This window comes from Cylas formicarius, unplaced genomic scaffold (genome assembly GCF_029955315.1).
Source record: "Cylas formicarius isolate icCylForm1 unplaced genomic scaffold, icCylForm1.1 PGA_scaffold_2__14_contigs__length_35257938, whole genome shotgun sequence".
In the NCBI taxonomy this organism is placed as follows: Eukaryota; Metazoa; Arthropoda; class Insecta; order Coleoptera; family Brentidae; genus Cylas; species Cylas formicarius.
In genome coordinates this window covers 16171670-16199387 of record NW_026844319.1, presented here as the reverse complement: position 1 = coordinate 16199387, position 27718 = coordinate 16171670, and the positions used below count along the sequence as shown (strand labels likewise).

At 36.2% G+C, this 27718-nt stretch overlaps 2 protein-coding genes across 5 annotated transcripts in view; one reads left to right on the top strand and one right to left on the bottom strand.

Moving 5' to 3' along the window:
* Positions 1-13485: 13485 nt before the first annotated feature.
* LOC132698404 (uncharacterized) overlaps positions 13486-27718 on the bottom strand; it is a 125781-nt gene continuing 111548 nt past the window's right edge. For 3 of the 4 annotated variants that reach the window (XM_060664441.1, XM_060664439.1, XM_060664442.1), the window contains 8 exons: positions 20710-20822; positions 18677-18943; positions 18180-18426; positions 17468-18133; positions 15895-17413; positions 14580-15825; positions 14300-14527; positions 13486-13885 (listed from right to left, as the gene is read on the bottom strand). In XM_060664441.1, coding sequence (XP_060520424.1) covers positions 13754-13885; positions 14300-14527; positions 14580-15825; positions 15895-17413; positions 17468-18133; positions 18180-18426; positions 18677-18943; positions 20710-20790 — 4386 coding nt within the window. In that variant the 5' untranslated portion in view covers positions 20791-20822 and the 3' untranslated portion in view covers positions 13486-13753. The remainder of the gene's footprint in view (positions 13886-14299; positions 14528-14579; positions 15826-15894; positions 17414-17467; positions 18134-18179; positions 18427-18676; positions 18944-20709; positions 20823-27718) is intronic. The other variant, XM_060664443.1, reaches the window with a different exon arrangement.
* On the top strand, positions 22074-26936 carry LOC132698170 (odorant receptor 85b-like). Its single transcript, XM_060664101.1, has 6 exons — positions 22074-22113; positions 24265-24625; positions 24675-24774; positions 25277-25366; positions 25420-25575; positions 26669-26936. The coding sequence occupies exons 2-6, from the start codon at positions 24417-24419 to the stop codon at positions 26717-26719; spliced, it is 606 nt and encodes a 201-aa protein (XP_060520084.1). The 5' UTR covers positions 22074-22113; positions 24265-24416; the 3' UTR covers positions 26720-26936.

Below are 27718 nucleotides of genomic sequence, written 5' to 3'. Positions count from 1 at the left end.
ACACAGAACATAACGAAATAAATCTCGGGCGGCTAAGTATTGTGTCCCAGAAACAATTGCCTTGAAACAAGAGAACCCCTTTGTTAACGGAGGACATGCTCGAAGATGCAAAAAGAACAAAGGAATTCGACGATGTGCAGTTTAAAACAACCGACAGATTCGAAAGGGATAAAGAAATTGGTGTCCTTTTAGTTTTAGACAAGGCTGGCCGTGCCAGTTGAGTTTATTAAGATAAATGTTTGCTTTGTCCTGGCAGTTGTTCGGCGGCAGATACGCCGATAAAAAAATATTCTATTTTCTTTACGATGTAATAAGCGAAAACCAGCAGTAGCAGTTATAATGAGGTGTTTATAAAAATACGAAATGGTGGTTTTGTTCGTCTCTATTGCGACTGTTGTTTTCGTAATAATTTTATAGAGTATATGATATAAGAACTTTGAAGTACCTTTCATTGAATAACAAAAGATTTGATTTTATCTCAGTCCTCATTCTAAGGTTAATATTAGAAAATGTTGTGGAAACAGTTTCCAGGGTGCAAATAAACATATATTAAATGTTAAAGTACGAAAATAACTCGCTGCAGACATAGCCGTTCTATGGATGCACAGCGCAGCCGTAAATAGACCTCCCCTAACTCTTAAACGAAAAGTGATATCGAATTCTGGTCTCTTTTCAATGGGATTTTTTCGTAGGACATTTGAGCTAAGTGACAAGCATATCAATGTCAAATTTGACTAACATCAAAACTATTAAATTGTAAAAGGGACAATCGATTTCGCTTTTAAAGAGTTATGGTTATTTTTCTTTATTCTCGACTCTGTGATTGTTAACTTTTTATTTCATAAACAAAATGTGATTCCTGAAAGAATTATTTTAAAATATGAAAATTAAATATTTGTTTATTTCCATATTATACCATTTTGATATAACGTACGTCTCAGTGTTTCTCTTCCATTGGACTGGCCAGTCCTAACCGGTGCTGATAAAACTAGATATCAAATAATACAGAACAGCTTTGCCCAATTCTTTTAGGCTTAGAGAAAGTTTGGTAGTATATGTAAGGTTATGAAATATTCTTTTTCTAATCCCGTCTGTAAAATACTTAATTACTCACCGATCTAGCGTGCGGGAAGCGTCACATTACCACGTCAATTTCGTTCAGACATTTCCGGGATTTTACCGCAGGGATTTGGGAGCAATCGGATGTTTTCGGAGATATTTCGCACGCTTTGAATTTTGATGTTTGTCAATTCTGACGGTCATGTCAGTGAATGTATTCGTGTTGTTTTGCGAAAATGTACCCAAAAACTAACGGTCGTAGAAAACGTATTGTATGCAACACGTTCGATAAACTTTTTAACTCACTCGTTTATTCAAAACTCGCTCCGCTCGTGTCAAATAAACTCGTGAGCCAAATGCCGTTTATCGCACTTGTTGCATAATATACTACTTTCTACTCCCGTCTGTAAAATACCCAATTACGCACCGATGTAGCGTGCGGGAATAGTCACTTAACCACCACGTCCAGATCTGAGCCACCTCTGACATTTCCGGGATTTTACCGCACGGGTTTCGGAGCAATCGGATGTTTTCGGAGATTTTACTACACTATTTCAATTTTGACGTTTGTCAATTCTGACCGTCATGTCAGTGAATGTATTAGTGTTGCTTTTGCAAAAATGTACCCAAAAACGAATACACAGCAAATTGTTATGCAATGTATCCGAAAATTTAAATATTAGGTGCTGTGAGCTACAATTAAAATTTTGTGGACTAGTCGGTAAGTAATTTTACATACCGTTGGCATGTACTGTTTTCAAATATCCGTGTCTCATCAGTACAGACAAAGCAAAATTTATGATTAGGACCTGCTTTTTCTTAATCTTAAAAATTTAATCCCCTTAAAAGCTCTATCCTTGGATGATTGTTCTTCCAATTGCTGCCTTTTTCTTGAAATAAATTACTTAGGGTCCAACTGTAAAAGTTAAATAAACAACATAACGTCTTAAAATTGTAGTCATTCCGTTCTTTATATGACATATCCAATAATACATCTCTCTTTGTATAAAGTACACAGTTAAAAAGAGACAACAATAGCAGAACCGATTGGAACGACAAACAAATCGTTTTTATGGCAACTTGTAAATATTTTGTTTCAATGGTACAAAATTTTTTGTGTTTTTTTCTTTTGTCACCTAGCATGTTGACTATTAATATATATTAACTATGGTTGCTTGTTTTAACAACCTGGTTTTGTATGGCGATTAGGACTATTGCAGTTCTCAGTTATTATTATGACCAAACAGAAAGTAATTATAGACGTATAGATTTTTTAAAAGATTTTAAGTTATTATTATTTGAAATAACTAATAAGAAAAAAGAAATCTCAGATCAATATGAATCCAGATAAAGGATAACCGAAACAAATAAACAAAAAAAAAAGCATATCAGCATATTTACATTCCCAATTAATTTTGCACTTTGCATTTAAGTTAAATTAAACAATATTAATATTATATTATATGTTCCATTGTACAAGCAAAAAGAAATTATGTTTGTATAATATTATATTATAAATGTGTTTAGTTTACTAACATGCTAGTAAAATGAAACATTGCGACAAACTGTGTAAAAACTTAATAAAGTATAGATTAATGAATGAAAGGATTCTAAAGGTCCTAGTTTAACTGTATAAAATTTTTTAACTTTGACATCACAACCATTAATCTAATTATTAGAAATGTACCGAATAAATAAAGGCAGAAATATTAGTACTTTTCGTTGGATTTAATAGAGGACGTTATACACACGCGTTATACACTAACGAGAAGTCCTTATAACAATGTTAAAAATGTCCGATTCGAATTGGGGTCAAATTAAACATCAGTAACACGCCTATTATGATATTTGTCAGTCTCATCCGTGTAATGTTGAATAGAACGAGAGCTTTCTGCCGTCGCTGACATTGACGGCTTGGAATAACACGGAGGATGTTATTTCAGTATTTCGCGGGAATTCATTAGTATATCGGATTCGGAATTAGATGCGAAATACTTTCGGATCGATTTGCTACGAAAATGTTTTGTCAGTACATTCAATGTTCTGTGATTTCTCATATCGATTGCAATCCTATTGCTGGACTTCTTCAGAATGCCGCCCACATGAGAATTATTTAAAACCGATACTTGGACTAGTTCAAACTACTTTTTGTAATCCTGAAGTTGATAAGTCAATATTACGTAAGCATGTCACTTCAAAAACTTTGCAAATTGTTCATTTTGACACAGTGGGATCTTGTCCATCTCAGAGAAAAAAGATTGCTTCACCTAAAGTAAAATGCCTTTAAAGCATTGCCGTTATGTCTGTGGATATAACCGAATCTTAACCACCGATGTCCAAAATTAGTTCTAAAGGACGTGTGCTTCAGAAGAAGCACTAAATTCATTATAACAATATTGATTTTTATCTGTGATGGCAGAAACTATTTCATAAACGTAACGGTATTGTAAGAATCCCATTAAGCATAACCACCAAAACCTTAACTAACTAACTTGTCTTGCCAATTGATTTCATTCTTATAGTGATGCACCCCAAAGAACTAATCTACTATTATTAAGTGTTTTTTATTAATGATTTTTTATGACTGTTTATTTTGGGTGTACATAACCAGTTCAATCTCTTCTTGTGGTTGGATAAACGTCTTATGGAAAATTAAACTGTCTATTGGAGACAGTTTTAAGATTATTATTCCTTTTTGGTGTGTTCAATTGATTAATTGCCAATTATATTTTACACTTTTCAGAGCATTATGATAACATAACATTTGTAACTTGAACTTCGAACTGGATGCATTAGAGATCCCGAGGTTTAGGTTTATTAAAAGCAAAAAGAAATTATGTTTGTACTTTGGAATTTTTAACAACCTTTCAATGCCGTAAAAAGACATGCTCTTCCCAATGTAAAATGTCGATGATTAACTACTTAATTTTTAATTTGTTCTCATCTACGTTACAAAATTTCTATTAGGGCAGCTCTTCTTTATTTATAAAGGTTTATAAAAAGTAAATAAATTATCAAATCTATTTTGTAACCCCATCTTTAACTCAATCAACTCCATCACTTTCGGCATTTAAGATAAAAAAAAAACAACGCAATCCGACAACTGGGGGAGAAGTTCAATTCAGCTTTTGTTGTTAAATAATACGCCACTTTCCTACTATATTTTTTCTTTCTTCCTACCGATCCTCCTAAACAAAAGAGTTCCCCATTATTTCTCGACTATCGCTTCACTTCGTCACAAAAGACTATTTTCTTTGTAAATAAGCGCCAAATATAAAGAATACAAAGACAAACAGCAGCGATGACGGTTGATTAATGGGGCCACTCGTAATTATAGCGAAAAATTAGGAACAATAGGCTACGGGGTAAACGTGACTAATAACGCACGGAGGGGTTTCAGCGAGAACGTTTCCAGGAGGCTTTATCCAAGGTGCAGGCAGGCAAAAAGTATATAAATTGATTCACGTCGAATAAGAAATAACAAATTTATAGCCTTACTTTGTTAACTTCTTAAGCGATATTAAATTATACGGCATATTGTACTATATCAGATCGCCAGGCTAAAAACAATTTCAGACCAATTATAAAACGCCAACGTATAGTTCTGCGGCTGAATATAGTTATCAACTCACGCGGAACACCAAAAGCAAATAAGATCTGGTGTTATCTTAAGCGAAGAAATTTTCTCGTGACTGTTCAATTACGATGTTTATTTTCTAGCGTCTTATTATGCCGCCACTTCGGCCTGTTTGTATTTTGTATATACAGTGAGATCAGACTTTAAATGCATTGTATGCAACACCTCCTGTAGAGCCTAATTTTCTGTATGGGGATAGATAAAACTAAAATTGACAGATTAATATATCAATTTCCGTCCTTTGAAAAATAAAGCAAACATAAAAGATACTATTTATTTATATGAAAATTATTTATTTATATAAAAATTTATTTATTTAGAAAGTTTGTACGCTTCGATTCGCTAGCTAGCTAGTCCCGGTGACCATATTTTAGTGTATAGACCTCAAATTTGTAAGCATAACGAGAATTGTATTCTGGTATACACTTAACGATATACATAAAATTGAATATAGCATCGACAATTGATATCTTGAATAGTTGGAGAAACAAAAATAGAAAATTGAATTGTGAATTGAGAGAGTAAGTAAAAGAGAGACGAAGCAAAAGTTATGAACTTTCTTTTGGACCCCCGCCTATATATTTCTTCATACTTAAATTCTATACATTTCCATACATCAAATCTCTTTTTTTCTTCCCGATTTGGTCTTTTTTTTTTTTCAATTTAAACAAGCCCTATAGTTTTTGACTGGGGGGACTACTCTGGGAGCTGTCATCGCCTGCGATTGATGTAAAGCGGACTGCTCTATACAGGAGGAAGCACAATGGGCCTGGCTGATGGCTAAATGCTGTAGTGAAGGCTACCCTCCACCACTTGCAGATGCAGATAGTCCTTGACTCTTAATTACTGCTGCTGCTGGTACATCTTTTACCTCAACTGCTAAAAGTGGCGAAGGACTGTGATTGGTTCGCGAATAATTAATTTAATTTCAATTTAGATATGACCATAGATATGTGAGACAGTATTGAAAATCTCTTGGATTTTTATTGATAGAGAATAATATTTTTATGTATTCAAAATAAGAAATTTAATTCGTTTTACTTTAATAAAATATCTTTCTTATATTTCGTTAAACATTTCAATATTTCTTTTTTACCAATAGTGGTACAACAAGTAAAAACTTAGGCCTCGATTTTATGTGCGTCTACGTCTGCTTTGGCTTTTTATGAGAAAAGTGATTTTTTGAAAGCGAAAAGGTGTTTTTGCTATGGCCGCAACTTTCATTTCACGCGTATGTAAACAAATGGAAAACATTTTAATAGGGTGTACTTATTTTTTCTTTTTTTTCTTTCTTTTTCCATTTCCTAAAAGACTTAGCTATTGCAAAAACTTTTTGCTAATTCTTACTCATTCTGGAGATTGTTTTAGAGGACTTAGGTTTAGGAAATTATTTCACTTTCCATAAAGTCAGGTATACAATAATTCCAGGATTCCCTGGCACATAACTCTTATTCAGAAAGCCTGGAGTTTGTCGTCATGTTTATATGGAATTCGCTGCCTGGCGACTTGAAAAAGCTTCCTGTTGTTCAGTTTACAATTCTTATCAAATAGTAGACACACAAAGAAGTAGCTGTGGCAGTTTATATCATTATTATTATCATTAGTTCACTCACGGATACGCCTATATTAGAATTAAAATTAAATTAAAAAAATATTCCCTGCTCAAATCCATCATTTTTTCTTTTATACATAAGTCTGGTAGAATTGTCCCAGCTTTCTTTATATGGCATAAAATTAAAACAAAATATTTTTTATTTCTCTACTCCCTACTCTAACACACGCATTTACGCAACAATTAAACGTGCAAAAAATGTTACTTTAAGATGCCACATTCGTCACTCACGACCGCGAGTCATTCTTGACATTTCTAAAACTTTAGTCACTGATTTGGAGGAGATCGGATGTTTTCGGTAGATTTTAGCCACCTATTTTGACTGAGAGTCACGTTCCATGTACGTCACTTGGTGAATCCATGAGAACTATTTTTAAAAAAATGTACAGGAAAACTAATTGTCCTAAATACCGGACTTCAAAAGCTCCAGGTATTGGCAAATGTCAAACTAAAATGGTGTTTATCAAACTTGTCGTATAACATAATATAAACATAATAACTCATAAAATTTTAGGTTATAAATAACGTTTTGACAAAAAAAAATATTTTTTATACAACCATCTACATATTTTGACAAATAGGACACATATTTTCAATAATTTTTATGACCTATAGAAATAATACTATACTTAAATATATACAATAACTCATCTGAAATATCATCATCTGCTAATGACCATCCGTTCTTCCTTTTTTTGAGTTAGTTTAGTTTATCCTTAAACCTGGGAGAGATAGCAGACTCAAGGCCGCAAAAGTTCATTGCAGCCTTTGGTACGTCAACATAATATCAAAAATCATAAAATTTAGATTAGCACAAATCATAAGCAGTCTCAAAGAAGCAAGTTTATCATAGATGTCGAGAAAAATTACAAACGACACGAATAAAATAGGTGGTTGATAATAGGTGATATAGTGATATCATACCAGCTGGGTCATCCTCTCGGAAGTATTTTTTAAAATTCATTTTTTTAAGTTATTAGTGTGTTATTTTATATAGTTTTGGTTGGACATTCGATTTATTGATACATGGCCATTCAAAAGCCTCTTTCTTCTCTTCGGTCTTCTCGCTTCACTTTCTCTCTCGCTTTTATCCCTCTTCTCTCTCTTTTTCTTCTCTCTCTTTCTCTTCTCTTTTCTCTCTCTCTTTCTTCCTCCTCTCCCCCCTCTCTCCCTTCTCTCTCTCCATCACCCCCTCACCAAAACTTTCTCTCTCTCTCCCCGCTCTCCCCCCCCTCTCTCTCTTTCTCTCTCTCCCCTCTCTCTCTTCCCCCCTCACTCTTCCCCCCTCACTCACTCTCTTCCCCCCTCTCTCTCTCTAGGCAGAACTAATGAACAATGTTCTGTTCTATTAGTGCACATGTTCTTCAGCTGGCAGTTCAATTTATAGCCGTTCTTTTTATTCTTAACAAGGTCACATTGAGCTTTCAATAACCGTAAAACAGACTGAAGCACATTTACATGGGTAAGTATCACGAATACTCCCCTAATTAGTTTCTAGTTTTAATTTCCACCATACAATCCTATATTCCGCCCTAAAACCACATAACAACGCATACAGAAAATTTGAATTTTAAATTGGTCGGAAACTCCTGCAAAATTTACATATTCATTTTCGACTTCCCCGTCTACTCGCCGTCCTATTTAGCTGCATGGCTCTCTTGGCTGGGCTTGAAAATTTAATACATCTTCTTGATATTAAGACCATGTTGTTTGGGGATCGGACGGATTGCTACTAGATGCCTTTTCACTAGAACATTGTCGCCAACGCCTTCTGTTCTTCTTATAAACGAGCTTTTTCATACTTTATATCGAGACTGCAATCGATAATTTGATTCGTCTCTACAATGCTCCACGTGTGGTCCGATGAACCTCAGTCAACAACTCATTTAAATATAATATAAATGAGATAGGAACCATCGTATAGTAGTTAAGTCAATAAAGGGGCGTTAGCATTTTATTTGAATAATTATCGAGGGGATGATTACATAAATCAGTAACGCCGTCGCTATACTTCATTATTTTTTACACCTCTTCGTGTAAATCGAAGCAGAGACGTTGCCCATGATTATATACCAGTTATGTCAAGCTGGGCACCGATGATGTCGATTTATCGACTTAGAAAATTAAAAGGCAATTTTAGCCGGAAATATTCAGTGACCTTAATTGTAGAATGAGCTTTTTTGTAATGACATGGAATTAAGTAATTAAGTCCTTATCATTTTTTAAATAGTTAAGTCACTTTCGAAATGAAAATAATAATATAACTTTTTATTTCAATCGACAATTCAAGTAACTTTTCCTATGTGGATATTTTTAAATATAATAGTATAATTTGTAACACTCTTAATAAACGCCATTTTAACCACTAGTTTGATTCGGCACGACTTGAAAGTGATAGTTACTTCATAAACGAGTGACTTACACTTTTTCTTTCTGTGTGTCAAAGCCAAAGGAAAGTCTTACAAATAAAGAAAAAATTTTATCATGTGCTCTGTAACAAATAAGTTTCACCCACTTCGACAATTTTATGGTCGTCATAATCGCCTTACTAAACAGGTTATTCTAGCCATAGTGAACAAATTTTGCAGCAATTTCACGTGGGTTTTCTTTCCCAGACTGCACGAACTGATTAACAAGTGGTTTCAACAAGATGGTGCTATTGGTATTGGGTACTGAATTTGGTGAGCAATTTATCTCTTTATGTGGAAGAGTAAATTGGTTGCCTAGATCGCGTGATTTGACGCTATGAGATTATTTTGTGGGAGTTTATGTTAAATCATTTGCTTGTGCTGACAAACTTAGATGGTGTATTATTTGCTGCAATTTTCCTGTTGTCTTTTTTTTTTAATTATCAAACAAAAGCTTAAAAAATCGCCCTTTATTAGATAATAAAGCTATCTGACTATAGTAACATTTAAAGGTGCGCATGCCCATAGTTTTCATATTTAACTAGTACCTTCGGATATTTTCTCTCTAAGCACCGATTCCCCCACAACTCAATTCTTCAAAAAAATATTTAGTGAGATCTAGATATATTTTGACATAATATTGTTAGTTTATTAATATCAGCACTCATCCACCAATGTGTCGAGAATCAATCGAAAAGGCATTAGAAAGGCCATATAAGTCAAATCAGAAGACACAGATACTAACTAACCAAAATGTTGAGCAATTACAAACGTACCTAAAGAAAATATGTATATTGTACTATATTATTACATATATAATATATTATTTTGCGGGCTGGTGGCCACATGATATTATTTTTACAAAAATTATATTTCATTATGTGTTAAAAACACTTCAAAACTGGCAGAATTACATTGGTTTTTGATCTATACCTATATCATGTGCTTTAATTACCATTTACTTGATATTCAATTTCATTCAATCAAATCAATTTTCCACTCTCTCTTTAATAAAATTCTTATTGAGTGAAACAATAATCAGTTTGGAATATTGGGTAGAGTTAAGAAAATACCAAAACCTACACTGTCAGCACTCTAATTTATTTCAACATCCTATTAGTATGTCGTACTTGGAAACCCCTTCAAATATTGACCTGTAAAGCAAGTTTAGTCAACTTTTTTCCTGATTGAATCCATAATGATTTGATCCAGAGCGAGCTTACCTCGTCGTATACTCTTTATCCAAATGGAGATCGTCCAGAAGACACAATGGCGGCGGATTCGCTGGCAATGGCGGTGGAATCTCAATTTCCTCATAAATAGGATCGTTATTGATCTTGATGCTTTCATAATGGTGATCCTCGTTCTCCGATACTTCGACGTGATCAGCATCCGCCAGCAGCTCGTAGAATTTCGTCCTGTTCGAAGCTCCTCCTCGGTGACTGAACTGCGATTGCTGTGATCTGTGTAGCTATCTGATCCGGGATCCATGAGCTCGTACTGCGTTGAAGAACTGTGTTCTGAGCTGAAATCGTCCCCAAGTGATTCATACCATCGCAGCCTGAGAAAAGACTCTTCTAAAGATGACGAGAGATTGGTATCTTCCAGTGGTGACTCGAAAAGTGATGCGTTCTTGTCGAGAGTTTTTGATGGTTTGTTTACATGTGATCTCCTAGACATGTCTGACTTTCCACAGACATGATGGACTAAGTTATGACGCACCGCTTCCACCGGATCTCGAAGAATTTCGTGAAGATGTGTTGTCGAGTCCTTTTCGTCTTTTATGCAGTGGGACGATGCAGAGTGATACGAAGACGAACTCTGGTCGTCGTCAAGTGCATGTTCAGCTTTAGACCAGGAAGTACCCTCACGTATGTCCGGTACCATGAGTATATCATCTTTTGTTTCCGACAGTTTATCTTTGGTTGCCTCTGATTTGTTGGCGGTATCAGTGGAACTTATAAAAGTGCCCGTAATATAAATTTTGCTGCTGCTTCTATTCGGCGATCTCATCGTGGAAGTGTCATCTTTAACGATAACCGAAGATTGGCATAGGGGAATGTTGTCGTTGACGTTCACCGTAGAGTAGCAGTTGTCTCCATTTATAAGAATCGATGTTTTCCTTTGCGGACTTTGGCTAACCGATCTGGTTTTTATATTTAAATCGGGGCATTCGTTTTTAATCTGAATTTTATGTACAGTAGGTGACACGATGGGTGACGAACTAATTTGAACCACCGTCTTATTGCTATCCTCCGATATTTGAGGCCCAACGAGGAACGCTTGCGTTTCTGGTGTCTTGCAGATGACATTTAGTGCAGGTTGCTTGTTGTTGCTTCGCTTCCTTGGTGGCGCAGACGGAGGAGTTAAAGCTTCCACTCCATCGATTGGCGGAACCTCTCGAATTTTTGGTATCTCTATTTCATCGGCCTTTTCGATCGGCGCTGGTTTAGGCAAAATCAGTTGTTGGCATTGTAAAAATTGTAAAAATTTATAGTATTATGGTATAGTATTATAGCATTTTCCATTTTCGTAATCTCTTTTAAAAGAAAGTTGTCTCAAAAGGCTGTTTTTTATGAGCGGTTTAGTACTGTGCTGTTGAACCTTGCAAACATAGTGGGGCACTTTCCGTACAGATTGCCTATAGTATTTATGATTTGGGTTTATTTTCTCCCAATAAAATTCTTATTGAGTGAAACAATAGTCAGTTTGGAATATTGGGTAGAGTTAAGAAAATACCAAAACCTACACTGTCAGCACTCTAATTTATTTCAACATCCTATTAGTATGTCGTACTTGGAAACCCCTTCAAATATTGACCTGTAAAGCAAGTTTAGTCAACTTTTTTCCTGATTGAATCCATAATGATTTGATCCAGAACTAACTTACCTCGTCGTATACTCTTTATCCAAATGGAGGTCGTCCAGAAGACACAATGACGGCGGATTCGCTGGCAATGGCGGTGGAATCTCAATTTCCTCAAAAATAGGATCGTTATTAATCTTGATGCTTTCATAATGGTGATCCTCGTTCTCCGATACTTCGACGTGATCAGCATCCGCCAGCAGCTCGTAGAATTTCGTCCTGTTCGAAGCTCCTCCTCGGTGACTGAACTGCGATTGCTGTGATCTGTGTAGCTATCTGATCCGGGATCCATGAGCTCGTACTGCGTTGAAGAACTGTGTTCTGAGCTGAAATCGTCCCCAAGTGATTCATAGCATCGCAGCCTGAGAAAAGACTCTTCTAAAGATGACGAGAGATTGGTATCTTCCAGTGGTGACTCGAAAAGTGATGCGTTCTTGTCGAGAGTTTTTGATGATTTGTTTACATGTGATCTCCAAGACATGTCTGACTTTCCACAGACATGATGGACTAAGTTTTGACGCACCGCTTCCACCGGATCTCGAAGAATTTCGTGAAGATGTGTTGTCGAGTCCTTTTCGTCTTTTATGCAGTGGGACGATGCAGAGTGATACGAAGACGAACTCTGGTCGTCGTCAAGTGCATGTTCAGCTTTAGACCAGGAAGTACCCTCACGTATGTCCGGAACAATGAGTATATCATCTTTTGTTTCCGACAGTTTATCTTTGATTGCCTCTGATTCGTTGGCGGTATCAGTAGAACTTATAAAAGTGCCCGTAATATAAATTTTGCTGCTGCTTCTATTCGGCGATCTCATCGTGGTAGTGTCATCTTTAACGATAACCGAAGATTGGTATAGGGGAATGTTGTCGTTGACGTTCACCGTAGAGTAGCAGTTGTCTCCATTTATAAGGATCGATGTTTTCCTTTGCGGACTTTCGCTAGCCGATATGGTTTTTATATTTAAATCGGGGTATTCGTTTTTAATCTGAATGTTATGTACAGTAGGTGACACGATGGGTGACGAACTAATTTGAACCACCGTCTTATTGCTATCCTCCGATATTTGAGGCCCAACGAGGAGCGCTTGCGTTTCTGGTGTCTTGCAGATGACATTTAGTGCAGGTTGCTTGTTGTTGCTTCGCTTCCTTGGTGGCGCAGACCGAGGAGTTAAAGCTTCCACTCCATCGATTGGCGGAACCTCTCGAATTTTTGGTATCTCTATTTCATCGGCCTTTTCGATCGGCGCTGGTTTAGGCAAAATCAGTTGTTGGCATTGTAAAGATTGTAAAAATTTATAGTATTATGGTATAGTATTATAGTATTTTCCATTTTCGTAATCTCTTTTAAAAGAAAGAAAGTTGTCTCAAAAGGCTGTTTTTTATGAGCGGTGTAGTACTGTGCTGTTGAACCTTGCAAACATAGTGGGGCACTTTCCGTACAGATTCCCTATAGTATTTATGATTTGGGTTTATTTTCTCCCAATAAAATTCTTATTGAGTGAAACAATAATCACTTTGGAATATTGGGTAGAGTTAAGAAAATACCAAAACCTACACTGTCAGCACTCTAATTTATTTCAACATCCTATTCTGAAATATCCAAACATCAAGCGTGCGAAGAGGGTCATTTTAAGAAGTCAGCTTCATTAACCACGGTCGCGAGCCATTTCAGACCTTTCGGATTTTTTAGTGTGAGAGCGATAGGATGTTTTAGGTAAATTTTTGCCACGGATAGTATTTTGTACCAATTGTACTCGAAAACGAATGGTCCTAGAAGAATTATGACGCTGCTATGAGTCTCTTGAAGTAAATTCGCCTCAACATAATAACTCTTAACATTTGAATTCATTAAATTTTTTATAAGAATCATTAATTTAAATGGGTCAGTTTCAAAGAAGTGTCGGGTAAATCTTTATTACAATTTCATACAACTTTTTCATTATTACACTAGGTTAAGTTAAACATCGCTACTATGCACTACAATAATAATATTAAAATATACCCATTACCAGACCGAAGAAATATCACAGCTAAATTACTAAAATACTTATAATAATTAAAATACCTCATTAAGTTTTACAATTATAATTATTAGTAGGAAAAAGAATCGTTGTTCGATATAAATAATTTCTTTATTTAAAGCTGTAAACTTAATTCAAAGGTTCCTGATGTGCTACGTGCGCAGGCCCATTCCGTTTATCATGATATTGGCTAGGGCGTTTCTCCTCTTTCTCCATGCTCCGAGACCTTGAGAATGATACTGGAGCTGTTTGTACCATAAGTGCGTCTGCTTCTCTTCATCAGCCTACAAAAATCAATGAAATTTTTTTATTCACCAAAATAGATATAGGACAATAAGGACAAAACTTAAGATGTTGCACTTCGAAAAAGTAACATTTAGATTAGTATATGCAAATATTGTGATGCTGCCTTGGTCTGTCTGGAAACTATATGTAGAAACCTTTAGAATCTCTGAAGTACGAATCTATATCAATGACAGAATGGCAGCAAAGGCAATATTGCACACGACTACCACCCTAAGCCTATTTTATGAGTTTAACAAAGCTTAAAGTGAATTTTAATGTATTACAACATAACCAAGATCAAGATCGGAATTTGAAACTGTCAAAACTTGTCTGCCTTAGTAGAGACGTATTTATTCTTGTTGATATTATTGCATTAATATCTTCTCGGACAAACCTGAAATCCGAAATTTTACCTTAAAGATGAAAGTGTCTTTTCCCATAAGCTCCTGGACCTCAAAGTAGCTCTGCCAAGCCGGATCAGCAGCAACCACACACCGGTCCAGATACAGCGGTTCCCGTAGTAGGGAATATCTTCCATTTTTGTCCCTGACCAGCAACAAAGCGGCCTCCCTCACGCCCGAATGTTTGGAAAACACGAGACAATTGTCCTCCAGCTTTTCCGATTGCTTCGTTACGGGTAGCTAAAGAAGATAACATCAACAAACACATCTCAGTTAAAAACAAAGCAACTACCTTTCCGTTAGTCACAAGTAGCGCGTTAATCGGAGTTAACTTGATAGTTCTCCCCTTCCTCCAGTTGTTGTCCGTGGGTTGCGTGAACAACAGCTTCCCCTCTAAGATGAATTTGGCCTCGTCATGGTTCCATTCCAACACATCCACAGCGATTTTCCTTAGTTTTATATTGGCCAAGTCCATTTCCGTGCTAGGCCGCCTACCGGAGTTACTCCCTATCCGTCTCCACAATTTGCTTGGCACATCTTTAGTTTCCGAGTTCATGTGGTTCAAATGAAGTTCGATCTTGTGTTGCGCTTCCTTCAGTATCTCCCTAGTATGGTGGTGTACAGGGGTAACTTTGTACAACCGCGCGAGAAGCAACGGATACTTGGTTACCCTTTGTACCGGAACCATTAGGAAAGAATTTAAATTCATCCTCCTCAGCAGCGTATTTTCCATTTGGGAGACCCGAAGAAAAATCCTTAGCAATTCCTTTTCTTTTTCCAAACTGGCCAGTAGCAAACTCGCAGTTCCTTGTCGAACGCAATAAGTTTCAAATCCGTGAAGCATTGGAGCCGCTTCTAGGAACAGTTTACCAATATTTACAGTCAACAGGTCGTCGTCTCCTTGCTCGAGAGCAATTTCCACGGCATCCCTAAGCCTTTCGGCTAGCGCCTGGCTGTTTTCCAACAACTCTTCGACGTTTAAGAAAATAGTTGCGAGCTGATCTGGAGTAAGTAGACCGGCAACGAGCATCGGTTGATAGAACTCTTCCAAAATGATTTGCAAGTCTTTGCTGTATTTCTCCTCCGTTTCCACTATCTCGGTAATAATTTCCTTGCGTTCAGATCGTTTCTTACTGCACTTCCTGCATAACAACGGCTCGCTTTCGGTTTTTGAATCTAAAGCGAATTCGCAGTCTTCGCATGATACCAAAATTTCCTGCTTACTCCTATACTTGCTCAGCGAACTTTTACTGGTCTCAGAACCGACGCCCGAGTCGTTTCTTTCAACTTCGGCTGGTTTTTGGGAAGTCGCCTTCTCGTCTATGATAGCTCCGGATATGATCAGAGAATTGTCTTCACTCGAATCGCTGACGGTGCTCATGTGGGACGTTCGGTTGTAAGACTCTTTGGTTTCTTCGTCGTTCGGTTGGTTGTTAGCGAGGCTATAAGCGTAGCCATCTTCTTGTACTATTCCGCGCTCTTTTGCGTCCACCAGGTAGCTTAGTATGTCGTACTTGGAAGCCCCTTCAAATATTGACCTGTAAAGCAAGTTTAGTCAACTTTTTTCCTGATTGAATCCATAATGATTTGATCCAGAACGAACTTACCTCGTCGTATACTCTTTATCCAAATGGAGGTCGTCCAGAAGACACAATGGCGGCGGATTCGCTGGCAATGGCGGTGGAATCTCAATTTCCTCATAAATAGGATCGTTATTGATCTTGATGCTTTCATAATGGTGATCCTCGTTCTCCGATACTTCGACGTGATCAGCATCCGCCAGCAGCTCGTAGAATTTCGTCCTGTTCGAAAGCTCCTCCTCGGTGACTGAACTGCGATTGCTGTGATCTGTGTAGCTATCTGATCCGGGATCCATGAGCTCGTACTGCGTTGAAGAACTGTGTTCTGAGCTGAAATCGTCCCCAAGTGATTCATAGCATCGCAGCCTGAGAAAAGACTCTTCTAAAGATGACGAGAGATTGGTATCTTCCAGTGGTGACTCGAAAAGTGATGCGTTCTTGTCGAGAGTTTTTGATGGTTTGTTTACATGTGATCTCCTAGACATGTCTGACTTTCCACAGACATGAGGGACTAAGTTTTGACGCACCGCTTCCACCGGATCTCGAAGAATTTCGTGAAGATGTGTTGTCGAGTCCTTTTCGTCTTTTATGCAGTGGGACGATGCAGAGTGATACGAAGACGAACTCTGGTCGTCGTCAAGTGCATGTTCAGCTTTAGACCAAGAAGTACCCTCACGTATGTCCGGTACAATGAGTATATCATCTTTTGTTTCCGACAGTTTATCTTTGATTGCCTCTGATTCGTTGGCGGTATCAGTAGAACTTATAAAAGTGCCCGTAATATAAATTTTGCTGCTGCTTCTATTCGGCGATCTCATCGTGGTAGTGTCATCTTTAACGATAACCGAAGATTGGTATAAGGGAATGTTGTCGTTGACGTTCACCGTAGAGTAGCAGTTGTCTCCATTTATAAGAATCGATGTTTTCCTTTGCGGACTTTCGCTAACCGATATGGTTTTTATATTTAAATCGGGGTATTCGTTTTTAATCTGAATTTTATGTACAGTAGGTGACACGATGGGTGACGAACTAATTTGAACCACCGTCTTATTGCTATCCTCCGATATTTGAGGCCCAACGAGGAACGCTTGCGTTTCTGGTGTCTTGCAGATGACATTTAGTGCAGGTTGCTTGTTGTTGCTTCGCTTCCTTGGTGGCGCAGACGGAGGAGTTAAAGCTTCCACTCCATCGATTGGCGGAACCTCTTGAATTTTTGATATCTCTATTTCATCGGCCTTTTCGATCGGCGCTGGTTTAGGCAAAATCAGTTGTTGGCATTCGGAATCCTCTTTTTTCTCTTTGTCACAAAGCTGAACTGGAGGTGGAGGCGGGGGCGGCCGATGGGGTCGCGGACTTATTTTCCTCGTTCTGGAAGTTATTCCATCCAGCTTTTCAAGGTCTTCGCTTGAAAAAGTGATCTTGACGTTGGGCCGTTTTTTGCTACGCAGAGCCATCGTGTCGTGGAAAACAACGTGATTCTGTTTATTGTTTAACCGGTCACTATAACTGCGCTTCAGTTTCAACAACTTATTATTCTTCTTTTTAGCTGAAACAAGAAAACGATTGTAAAACATTTGGAGTGACGCAATTGCACACGCACCTTCCACGGCTTCAGAAAGTTCTTGGTTTTTATCTGGAGGTGCTGGTTCTTCCGATGCATCCTCAAAAACTTCTTCCTCATCTTCAATCTCGTTCTTAATTACAACTTTCGTATCAGGCTTTAGTTCTTCTTCGAGATCGCTGGAGCTGGACTGAAGACTACCATCGCTTTCGCTTGCGTCTAGAAACTGTACTTTCTTGCGAGGTGTCATAGGAAGCGGAGTAGGAATGTAAAACTGAGATCCAGATTTTCTCGACGGGGACGGTGTCGCATCTTCGTAATCCGTAGCCGAGTCTGTGCCGCTGTGCAACGTCGATCGTTTCTTCAAAATAGACTTGAACTGATTTCGCGGTATAGTGTTACGTTCGTAATCTTCTTCTGAAGGTTTGATTTTTGCACTCAAGCCGGCGACAGGACTTTTCGGCTTGTACTTGGGAAACGGATATTGCGCGGCAGATGCCTTGGAGTCCAAAACGTCTTCATAATCTTGATGAATATTCAGGCACGTCGGTCTCACTCTGATCCTCTGACCGTTTAATACAGTAACACTTTTCGTTTCATTGGATTGCTGCGGCTTATCACCAGCCATCAACTCGTATGGATTAATGTTGCATTCCAGTATGGATCGACGCCCGACGGTAGAGTTGAGAGAATCCTTTTTGATGCCTAAAAATCGATATTAACATTTCGGTTTCGCAAGTTAAGAGCTTACTTTTCGATCTGGTACCGTTTTCGCGTTTGACATCGATTGCGACGTTTCTGCTGCTTGGGGATATAGATCTGCCGCGATAGGGCGACCCGGTTCGCTCCGGTACGGAAAGTCTGGACCGCCGCATCAGATCGTACGGATCCGGAGCGGCAGGTAGAATCGATGGCCTTGCAGGTGACGATGTAATGTGGACTGTGCCCGCTCTTAAGGGCGTCGATGATGACGAATGAGTTTTGGAGTAACATCGTACCTGTATTTCAAAATTTTTACATAGTTGCTGAACGAGCAAATAATCTTCAAAGTAAATAAGAATCCAGCTGCAAGCACCAAGACGTATGTGCATAAAACTACATACTTAATACTAAAATAAATGAATGAAACTACGTCGCCCTTGGTCACATTTTTAGCGTATGTACAAATTATTAGCATTAGCATTAGCCTTTTAAGAATTCTGCTTAACCAATACTTAATATCGATATAAAAATTTAAATGATACGTACGGTTCCAAATTTTGATTCGGAGTTTAAGGGCAATCTGGTCCCTTTGCATTTTTTGCACGTGTGAGGAGATTTTTTCGAAGGTCTTCTTGTGCCGTTGATATAATCGGGACAGGTGCACAACACGAGTGCAGGAGCGAGCAGGAAACCACCAGGGTTTCCTCGGACGCTCCCGTAAAGCCACGGGTCTGCGTAGCGCATCGAGCGCGATAGAGCGCCTTCGGTTCCGCTTCCGCCTACGCCTGTGCTGCGAGAAGAACTAGAATCGCTCTAAAAAAAGACAGAAATCACGGAATAATCATAAGAATAACGCCTTGAATAATATTTATCATATAAGACCTAAACGTAAATATTTATTGTCTAACAGAAAAAGACCTATTGATAAAAACAAATAAAATGACAAATTTGTTATTACAATATAATATTAAATTCTCTTTAAAATAAAACATTGATAATCTGATGACTATAAAATCTTAACTGCAGAAAAGTAAGTTTCACCTCCTCTCAAATTGCATTGTTTTAGAAAATATGTATATATATATATATATATATATATATATATATATATATATATATATATATATATATATATATATATATATATATATATATATATATATATATATATATATATATATATATATATATATATATATATATATATATATATATATATATATATATATATATATATATATATATATATATATATATATATATATATATATATATATATATATATATATATATATATATATATATATATATATATATATATATATATATATATATATATATATATCTGCGAGTGGTCTGGAACTCTCTCCCTCTCTCTCTCATTCTTTCGAGATGGCCGTATCATGTAAGTATTTTAGATTCTATAGCTTCTATTGTAGTTCTATTTACTCCCATAGATCGTCTTACTGTTTCATTTCTAACATCGTCCAGCCTGAATGCTCCATTGCTTCTTGTCCAGTAGTTCATGTCCACAGCCAATAATTTATTCTGATATCTTTTGCTTAATGTTTGTGAGCCATACATTGTTATTATGTAGACGAGGATGTACTATATTCTTTTTTTTGTGTAATTTATTTGCTCCAAAATAGCTCTACTTGGGTAAATTGTTACGTCAGGATATTTAAAAGAAAGGCAGCATTTTTATCACACAGTACCTAGGACCCCAGTTTTCATATTCTTGTTGGACCTTTCGCATCATGTAGCTTCAGTCATCTTTATCTCCAGCTAAGAATCGCTGGTCTTCGGAGATTTTAACGTGCTTACTTTCATCTATATTTCAGGAATAGAAGTATGATTTCCATTGCAGCATTAATAGTGCTTTTTGGCAAACAAAAAATGGAAATTCTGTTCAAATAGTTCATAACCGTCCATAACCTGAATATTTCGCAGTTCAAGTTCAATCTCGTCGGCATGTGCCATGAGTTGTATATGGTAGATATTTGAGGAAGCAGCGCAGAACATGTTATTTATATAAGCATTTAGGATTAATGAAACTCACAGTCGATTTGATTACAAAGCTTAGAGCTTTAAGTAATCTCTGATAAATTTTAACTATTTATTGTTGTTCGGGAGGAATTTAAGATTTGAGTCTAGCTAAGTCATTGACGGTCTCCTCAAATGATGTGTACATACAGTAAATTGCTATTTTACGACAGAAAGTGTGCCTTTTAGTTAGTTTCTATCTCCGACCAAAATAAGGATTTCACTCAAACTGTTTGCGGACTCCTAATTACATCGATTCATGCAGATTACTAATTGTGTGTGCCAGCTGTTCAATATTTCATATGTTAAATTTAGAAGCATTAGGTTGCCTTGCTGGAAGATAATTTTGTAGCCTTACATCAAATAATTTATTTAGCAGTCATTCGCAAGCAGAATACGGAGAGTAGTGTGTGACCTTACCTTACCTTATAAACTATTAGACATAGAGATTTAGTATAACTCTTTATTTGGCAGTCGTTTGCTGGGGACTGCTAGTAATTTTATTTCTTAAAAACGTGCAGTTTGCAATTACTTACTTTTAGACCATAGGAAGAATAAACTGCGTTCGTAGGTGACGTTGGGAACCGATGCATCGCATGGCTAACCAATGCAGCCATGGAAATGGAAACAATGCGACTTCAGCATCTCACTGGAACAAAAAATATATTGGTTAATAGAATTTTGGCAATTTCGGTTATAGTTACGCAAAACATACTGCTCCAGAGCCATGGGAAATTAAGTCAATCTTGCCTGATACACGTTAGAAGTCAACAACAAAATTCCGCTTTCAATCAACTAACCAATCACAAAATATTCTCTAGAATAGGCAGTGAAAATATGACCCGTTTTCATTAATTTTTTAAAGAGGAGACTAAATAAGTGTGTGGAAATAAATTGGCGCAGATTAATGTTGTATTTACCTAATATTGTCTGAGTTAAGTAATATGGAGTGGCAGACATAAAAGATCTTTTTTTTTTTTGTTTTATTATAAATTTCGAAATAGTCACATACTGCCTCTGACTGAGCACGCCCATGCATTGGTAAATTCTCGTGAAAATGTATGTCGCATTTTCATGACAAACACCTTTTCATTACCAATCTCATTACTACGTACGCATTCAAATCAAATGATTACTAGCAAAACGTTTCATTTAATATTTCAAATCGCGTAATAAATAAGCAGAAATCGCAGTTAGAAATAACCAATTCGTGTGCTCGGGTATAAAAACGTGTAACATAAAGTTTTAATATAAACCGTAAAAGTCCTTTCCAACGAATTTTACGGCCAAAGAATTTCCAGGTAAAAATCTGGTTAATGCTACCTAAACTTTATTGATTTATTTAATAAATAGATAAGAATACTGTTATCTCCTTGAACAAGTTTTTCCTGTCAAAACGTTAATTTGCTTAAAAATACCTTTTTTTTAATTCATTCGTTTATGTATTGCAGCAAACATGTACCAGCCGGTAAAGGATTCGGCCGTTTCATTTCTGAAGCGGCTCCAATTTTATCCAAGCGCCTCCAAATACGACGAGAGAAAGTTTTTTCTGCGAGCCTTCATTTGGGTTCTATTTCTAATGATAAATATTACGGATTTGTTAATACACACAACAATTAATATGGGAGGTGGGTTTCTCCGCTTGCTAATAGATATTAAACACTAGTCGGTGATTTGGTTAGATGGCATAACAATACTATTTTCCTTTGTAAAAAGAAAAGAAAAACTCCGTCGACTTCGGAGACATCACCGGGAATCTAGGCTGCACGATGACCTGCGTTTGTTTCACGATTCACCACAAAAAATGGGCTCATGTTTTTGAATCTCTAACCAACCACGAAAAGTTCGGTAAACCGGCAAACTACAAGAAAGTCACCGAACGTGGCAACGTCATCGTTGCTCCGTCATCGTTGCTCTGGCCGTTTTGTATGCCATTATCGGTAAGCTATGTTTTACGACTACAGGATGTCCCGAAATTATCAAATATTTCAATTCCAGTCTACTATTTCTCCCCCAATTACCACGGTTTTGAAAAAATGTTCGCGGATGTTACATAAAAACACAAGCTGAATATTTAAAATTTTCAATTATGCGGGGTGTTTTATAAAAGCGTCGGAATACAAAAATCTATATTTTTAAATAGTAGTAAAGCGCCCTAGCAACTGTTTCATCCAGGGGGTTATTCAAAGTCTTGCCGACTTGACGAAATTTTTCTCTGATTTTTTAAATCTAACTACCATATCGTGTTCAGCTACTGCTTCTGTACGATTTTTGTTAAGGTTACCTTATATTCGTTTCATGATATTCGTTATAATGCACTATTTTTCGAAAAATGTTTTTATTATTAATAAATCACAAATGTTGGTATTTCTTGTTCTTGCTTGTTTTTTATATAGCAACTTAAATGTTAAATAAAGCTAAACCTACCGCCTACGTAAAGGAAGAAACAATAATTAGAATAACAGTTTTTTTTCTTTCGAGACAATTGTTGAACTGTGTGTAATGTATTCAAAATAATAATGGTAGAATTAATGAAAAACTTATTTACTCGTCGTTTTAAGTTAGTATTTTAAGTTTATTTCGCATATCGAGGTGGTATCTTTACTTTACTTAATCATCAAAACACATTTTTAAATTAGCAGGATATTAAGTTGATTATATAACTTCAAAATATAATTATTCGTTATAGGTATATAGATATAGGGAACCTTAACAAACGGTAGGGATGCAGTCATCGTAAACAATAAAGTACTTACTTCACTTGGTCAATAAAATAGTTAGGTTAGGTTTTCAATTTTAAAAAACGGAGCAAAAAAATTTATTTAAACTTTATCAAGTTAGCCAAGAATCTTGAATCTACCCTGTATGACATAATTATTTAGGCACACTTAGCAACTCTTTATCTGTATCAATATCCATTTTTAATAGAATGAAAGCAGCAAATTGAAATATATAAAAAATAATATTATAGTTTTCGAATAACTTGACAAAATCGGATTAATATGTAGACCTATATATGGTGTTCCATTCACAAACAAAAAATATACTTGTGTATTGCCACGATTTTAAGTCTAATTGGAAGTACTTTTTTGTGTTTTGAATTTATAGTCTAGCAACGATACAACGAACTATACTTATCAATAAACTATGGGAAGTAATAACAAAATTGTGAATACAATACACAATAATAAAAGCTTTAAACGAACTGTGCAAAAACAAGACTTCAAATTGACAACAGTCACGAAAGATTTAACACAAGGATGCTATCTCTCTCCTACATTATTTACAATATATTTAAATAAAGCACTAACATAAGGAAGAAGCTGTCAAGTAATGGGCACGTAATGACGAAACCATTAAATTTTACAGACCCGATGTTTATCGGAAATTTGCGTTTAACTGAATATTTACAAAACACCAAATATTTCACTGTGAGCGGACCACAAAATAAGTTTAACTTAGGCAACGGAAAGAGAATTGAACCATGTCAACAATGGGAACCATTGTCCATTCTAGAGAATATACAACCTGAAATAGAGGAAAGAGTAAAAAAACAGAAGAGAATTATTGGACCATTGAACTCCACCCTATGGGCCAGGAGTCGAGAACGGACATATTAAATACATCATACTATCCTCAAACGCTCCCTCACTTCTGTGAAACTTGGCAAATAAATAAGAGAACGAATCTACGAAAAGGGACTTTTGGCATCGCTCGGCGGAAATATCCGTATCAGGCAGAATTTCAAATGAGCGGGTTAGAGAAATCATGAAAATAAAACGAACCATTATCGACAACATTCAGAAACAACAACTAATGAATGTTGAGTGAATTGCCAAAAAAATATTGAATTGAAAATCTCATGGACACAAAAAAAAACCAAAAATAACGTAGGAAAAAGGTGTGGAAGAGCAATTTCAAAACAGAATTTAAAGCCTGACTAGGAACCGGAAGGCATCGATAAAACATTTTTTTCAGAATTGTGATAAAGTAGGGAGGTATATTAGTTTGACACACTATTGCGAAACCTTTTATATCTTTTAATAAACATAAATAAATAAGAGTGATTAAAATTGTTTAATTAACTGTAGGAATAATATTCTACACCGTGCTGTCTCAGCTTCCTAGTACTGTAAACACCTGCCTTCAAGTTAACGAAGTAAATAACCTCGATGAAGTGTGTGGCTTATTTAACCCGGCATGGTGGCCTGCGAAATATAGAGCTTCCTCAGCGGTTACAAGAATGTGGTTCATTTACCAAGTCACCACGGTGTTTGTCCTCTTGTCTCCCAGTTTGCTCTTCTTCTGCTTGCCGTGGGAAGCTGCAAGTCACGCAGTCGCGCGACTAGAGCACCTTAGAACCGATTACCTCAACGTTTTCAAGATCAACAGCGACGAAATCAAATACACGAAGTTGAGGTTGTGGATTGAACACCACCAGGAAATATTACGGTAACCGCTGATTATCTATTCAACCTGGACTGTAACCAAAATATCGTAGGGTATCCGCCGCACTGAGCGCAGCAACTAAACTGACCATTGGACATATGTCAATAATCGCAGGCATTATCATTGGATGCCTTGGGACACAAGCTTTAAGGGTAGGTTTTTTTAAATGTTCCAGATGAATAAGAGAACAACGCTGCGTTACCTATCTATATAAGTATTTCAAATATTTTACTGAAAATTCTTCATGGGTTAGACTGTGCAGTCTACATTATTAGGCTGTTCAGAAAACACTGGTCGATATTCCAGCGTTGTAGTTACTGCATTCACAAAAAAAGTTTCGTCATTTCATTTCTACTACCTACTCCAAAACACTGAACATGATCGTACCTCAAGTGCCACATTAAAAAGTCAGTTTCTGAAAATTCCGCTATTTTAGTCACGGGTTTAGGAGCGATCGGATGTTTTCCGCAGGTTTGCTATGGTATTTTGACGTTTATTCACTCACGTCACTCATTGAATGAATTCTTTCTGTTTTTCCGAAATGCAAAACTAATAGTAATAGAAAAGGTATAGTATGCAACATGTAAATAAACTTCTTCAATCACTCGTTTCTAAATATTTACAATTTATTTTCTCTGTAGCTTATATTTACAGGAAGGAATTCCAAAATCTATCATATTTATAATGGGAGTCTTGGTCGGATGCTTCGTAGTGTGCCACGCGGGTCAAAGCATAGTTGATGAGGTTTGTGGCCTTCCTCAGACGACTGTTCTAGACTTGTTAGCGTTGCGTTGCAGACTTTGGGTGTTAGTTATACCGCATACGGTGTCAGCTGGTTTAAATGCGACGTCAAAATTCAAAAGGCTGTCCTTTTTATAATTATGCGCACGCAAAAGCCTGTGCGTCTGGAAACAATTCCGTTTGGAGCTTTCGATTATGCACTTTACTTGTTGGTAAGTATATTAAGTTGATAAAGGCGATAAAATTTTAATGGAGAGTTTATACAGCCAGTTGCTAATTTTACCGGGGAAGTCCTGAAAAATAGGTAATTTTTATAAATTCGAATGTACCCGTTTGGAATTTCGACTTTAGCGCCTCGCATCTTGGCCTTTTACTTCACGCCATATAGTAAAATGGCGAACAAAAACATTTTTTGCTAATATATGTCCACCTGCACTCCTGCAATATTTTAAGATAATCTGTATTTTAGAGTTTACTGTTTACTTCTCTGGTCTCATGGAATGAAACAATATTTTTACACGAATTTATTTCGAACGCAGTTATCGCTAACGAACTAAATACAGGATGTTTGTAAAGTAAAATAAAAAATGTCTAGTCTTATGAAAATCAATTTTATTGTTTTAAATAAAAGTAATTACTAACAAATCGATTTGTTAGGAACGTGTTTAATTTTTAAAGACGAATCTAGGTACAAAACAAAATGAAGAAACGGAGAAAATTTTTATTTATGGTTGCTTGATCGACAAAAATGATTAAATCCTCACAAAATCAGTAACGTAAAAAACTTATAAAAAGAATAATTCTATTGAAACGCTATATAACAGGAATCGGAACCAAAACATTCAATTTGACTGTTGAAACGTCATGACATTCTCTACTGATGCTTCGAAGTTATAAGGTGATAAGGTTTTTTAGTTTTGGTTAGTTTAGTTAGGATCGAAATGTTAAGTGTCAGTTATTTAAGAATCTACTTACATGTACTTTTATCTACCTAGATGAATTCAAATTGAAATAGATTTTCAATCAAATTTCAATTCAAATTTAGGCACGTAGGTGTTCCATGCGATTAAAAAGTCACAAACTCAACCTGTGCTTCGCAGGATGCAAGGTGCTTAGAAATTCCAATACATACTAGTAGAAATTTTGGACATTTAGTCAGACACTGTCCAGTTGAGTATTTTTGTTCAACAAAGAGTACAACAATGAAAATGTACATTGTAGCCAGTAATTGGCGTATTTCTTGAAAATAGCAACAACTCTGTAACAAAAATAATCCATTTTGTTTTAATGGTGATTTTATTCCAGATAGTTAAAACATCGTACACATACTTGACGGTGCTAAATCAAAAAATGTGAAAAAAAGATGGTTAAGTTACCCACTGCAAGTTCCAATACGCGTAGGCCGTATGAAGCTCGATAGCAATTTCCTTTCGGGAATGATGAATGATCAATTAAAGAAATGAAACTCCATCAAACGTATGTTATCCGCAGCTTTCACTATAAACAGTTGAATTTTAGTACCACACCGGAATTTGCGTACGATAATAGCCATAATTAAACTTTTTATGTAGTAGCAGATAAATGCGCTAATAAAATTGAACCCTTTGTTCACAAGAGTTGTACGGTTTTCTTTAAAAGCTATTTTACATCTTTAGATAGCCCCGAAAATTCTAATTGTAGTCATGGTTGCTAAACTTCCCAATTTTTACAGCAAAAACGTAGAAAAATATATCCCGATTCTCGGCCGACAACACAGTTTTAAGTTGTCTTTCCTTACTCTTAAAAATTTAGTTTAGTAGACAAATTCTGGGGATTCTATAACAGAAACCTTATTTCTATAGAACGAAGAGTCACTACCGGTAACGCTGCTTGTATTCAATTTGTTCATGTTTCAGGTACGAATTATCAACGTAGAAACAATTTTAGCTGTTTTATATTTGTTATATTATTCAGTGTTTTGTGTAATGTGAGATAAATTTTAATCTTGGAGCGATATATGTGAGAAGAAAAAGAGCAGAATAGCAGAATATATTAAATTCAGCAATTTAAATATATTTGTATCATATATATATTATTTGGACGGCTCTGATACGAGGCATATAAAAATAGTGCAGAAGGTAAAATAACATATTTCAAATATTCGGTGTTTGTTGATTAGTTGCTTTTGCCAAAAATTTGTAAACCATTTTTACTCGACTCTTACTTGACCTATTAACACGGATACAAGATGCACTAGCAGCAGGCGTGGACACTTTCAAGTTCGCAAAACAAATGCGAGTAGTGAAAAATTATGTTGAAAAAATAAATATTTCTTATGGGGATATATGAATAAAATAAGAATCCCATTATAATCAT

Excerpts from the sequence above, each read along its gene's own strand:
- LOC132698170 (XM_060664101.1), top strand. The coding sequence starts at position 24,417 with ATGTGGTTCATTTACCAAGTCACCACGGTGTTTGTCCTCTTGTCTCCC. Across the intron at positions 24,775-25,276 it reads TTGGGACACAAGCTTTAAGG|GAAGGAATTCCAAAATCTAT; the intron begins GTAGGTTTTTTT and ends TTATATTTACAG. Across the intron at positions 25,367-25,419 it reads GTCAAAGCATAGTTGATGAG|ACTTTGGGTGTTAGTTATAC; the intron begins GTTTGTGGCCTT and ends GTTGCGTTGCAG.